The 2,819-nt window shown below is 43.5% G+C and overlaps 1 protein-coding gene across 1 annotated transcript; it reads right to left on the bottom strand.

Annotated features, from left to right (window-relative positions):
• Positions 1-216: 216 nt before the first annotated feature.
• Positions 217-654, bottom strand: LOC112821469 (endogenous retrovirus group K member 19 Pro protein-like). The gene has a single exon (XM_025868758.1). It carries the CDS (start codon positions 652-654, stop codon positions 217-219), a length of 438 nt encoding a protein of 145 aa, XP_025724543.1.
• Positions 655-2,819: the final 2,165 nt, after the last annotated feature.

The raw sequence follows: 2,819 nt of genomic DNA, 5'->3' as shown, positions 1-2,819 counted from the left end.
GCCTCCACTTACCTGATTTCTTTCTGATAACAAAAAAGGAGAGTTCCAAGGAGATTGTGAAGGCTCTATACGTCCTGCCTGCAATTGTTCTTGAATAATTTGTTCTAAGGCCTGCAATTTTTCTATCGGAAGGGGCCATTGAGGAGTCCAAACCGAGGAAGAAGTTTTCCACGTTATTTTAATGGGGGCAGGCCTCTTTTCTTTCCTCAATGGCCCCTAGAAAAAAAGGTAACCCAGTCCAGCCCTATGAGTTTGTCCTTGGGCAATGATAGGCTCCGTGATTCTTTGATGTTGTTTGCCTAAACCTTGTCCTAGTTTATAGCCCATTTTTGTCATGATTTGTTGCAAGAGGTCTCTTCCCCAAAGATTAATGGGGGTATTTAAGATGAAAGTCTGGATAATTCTTTCTAATTCGTCTGGTCCCTCACATTTAAGTGGCATACTACTTTGTCGAATTTCTTCTGCCATCACAAAACCTATTCCTTCTACCGAACTAGAGGTTGCTTGCGTGGGCCAGGTATTAGGCCAAGGCTGGGAAGCTATTACTGAAATATCGGCTCCAGAATCTACTAGACCTGAGAAAGTCCTTCCTCTAATTTTAAGAGTCATAGGAGGACGATCAGTCTGAGTCAATAATGAAGCCCATTTAACCATGAGAGGATCAGTACTACCGAATCCTCCTTGTCTGATCTGTTGGGACTGACCAATTTGTACATAGGGTAATTATAATAACTGGGCAATTCTATTTCCTCCCTTAAAAGTCCAGGGAACCCAAGTCTGTGCGACCACCATTATTTCTCCTTCATAATCAGAATCTATTACTCCAGTCATCACCTGGATTCCTTTAAGATGTAGGCTAGATCTTTCTAGCACAAGACCCATGGTTCCTCTTGGTAAAGGTCCATAATAACCCGTGGATATTTTTTGAGGCCTGAGACCAGAGTGAAGACTTACTGTAAAAGGAGTGGTTAAATCTACTGCAGCACTTCCCTGGGTGGTGGGACTGAGTGATAACATGGAAGGTTTATGTGTGCAGCTGGAAGTTGCTGCTGGAGAGGGGACATATTGAATTCCCCATTGTTGTTCGGGGCCCAGGGGTGGCCCCTCATCCCGTTTCCCGACCTTAATGGGAGTGGGTTAAATTGTCTGTCAAATTTGGATTTGCATTCCTTGGCCCAATGTTTGCCTTTGCTGCAACGAGGGCAGAGGCTAGGGGTGGTATTAGAAAGAGAATTGGCTCTAGGTTGGGGGGTTTTATGGCATTCCTTCTTGACATGTCCTACTTTCCCACAATTATAACATTTTATATGCTGTTGTTTTTGTAGGGCCATGAGTTGAAGGGAGGCTATCCAAGCTTGATGTGTAAGAGTGCCAATATTTCTACATAGACGAAGATAATCGAGAATGTTTCCTGTTTCCCTATGTGGCCGGATGGCCTCTTGGCAGTCCTCATTAGCATTTTCAAAAGCAAGCTGTCTTAGCAAGTGCTCTTTAGCAGATTTATTATTGACTTGGTGGTCAATAGCCATTTCAAGCCGAGAAATAAAATCAGTATATGCTTCTGTAGGGCCTTGCACAATTTTTATTTTTTTATTTATTTTTTTTAAAGATTTTATTTATTTATTTGAGAGAGAGAGAATGAGAGAGAGAGAGCATGAGAGGGAAGAGGGTCAGAGAGAGAAGCAGACTCCCCGCTGAGCAGGGAGCCCAACGTGGGACTCGATCCCGGGACTCCAGGATCATGACCTGAGCCGAAGGCAGTCGCTTAACCAACTGAGCCACCCAGGTGCCCTTTGCACAATTTTTATATAACTTTGCCCCACTTCCCCTGAAGGGGTTAGCTTTCCCCAGGCTGGGAGGGCGATTTCAGATACCTGCACTGTGGCTGCAGGCAGAGTGTTAACCAATTGCTCTTGAACATCTGAAAAGGGGCCAGAGCCAGTGAGCATTTCAAAAGAAATATGATGCATGGCTGGGTTAGCCTGATTCACCCAGGCTTTCATATAGGTGGCATCTGATAACCACATTTTCCATTCTAATAAATCCTGTGGTTTAAGGCAAGCCCATGCAACCATATGCCAATCATAAGGGATCCACTCCCCAGAATTTGCCCAAGCTTTCAAAATCTCTATAGTATAAGGGGCTGTGGGTCCATACAAATGGCAAGCCTTCCTTAGTTCCCTTAAGGTATTTAAATCTAATCCCTCATAGGCAGGACCAACAGCTTGTGTTGGGTCTATGGGGAAAGCCATAAATACATCATTAGCCCCTTGCCTTTGGAGTTCCTTTTCGAGAGGTGAGGGAACTAGAGGGGATCTTTTAAGAGGGACTAAATCTATTGTGGAGAGAGGTTGATCATCTTTGGTGCGGTCCTCCATTAAAAGCAGAGGGGCCGTGGGTGACGGCCGGGACTGTGAAGCCGCAAAAACTTTTTTACTTTCAGTCTTAGCCTTTTCTAAAGTTTCATCATCTAATTCATATGTATGTAAAGAGTTAGTAGTTTCTTTAGCAACCTCAGCTGGGGATAACTTATCCCCAGTTTCCATAGTATTGATAACCACTCGTACTAAAACCCAAATGGGCCAGAAATCAAGGGGAATCGTTTCACCCTGTCTCATAGCCTTCAAGACATTATTTTTTACTCGGACCCAAGTTTCCTCATCTAAGGAGCCTTCTTCCAGAAACCAAGGATTATATTCAACTACTGTTTCCAAACATTTTTCTATGCTCTGCTTAGTAACTTTAGCTCCATATTCTTTAAGGAAATGATGTATCAATGCAGCAAACCTGATATTTTTGAATTTGATTGCCCCATTTCC

Source organism: Callorhinus ursinus, unplaced genomic scaffold (assembly GCF_003265705.2).
Source record: "Callorhinus ursinus isolate GAN/ISIS: 27379988/994484 unplaced genomic scaffold, GSC_fseal_2.0 scaffold67, whole genome shotgun sequence".
NCBI lineage: Eukaryota > Metazoa > Chordata > Mammalia > Carnivora > Otariidae > Callorhinus > Callorhinus ursinus.
Note: the sequence above shows the minus strand (reverse complement) of the source record. Positions and strands in the feature narration are given on the sequence as shown.

Excerpts from the sequence above, each read along its gene's own strand:
- LOC112821469 (XM_025868758.1), bottom strand. The coding sequence starts at position 654 with ATGGTTAAATGGGCTTCATTATTGACTCAGACTGATCGTCCTCCTATG.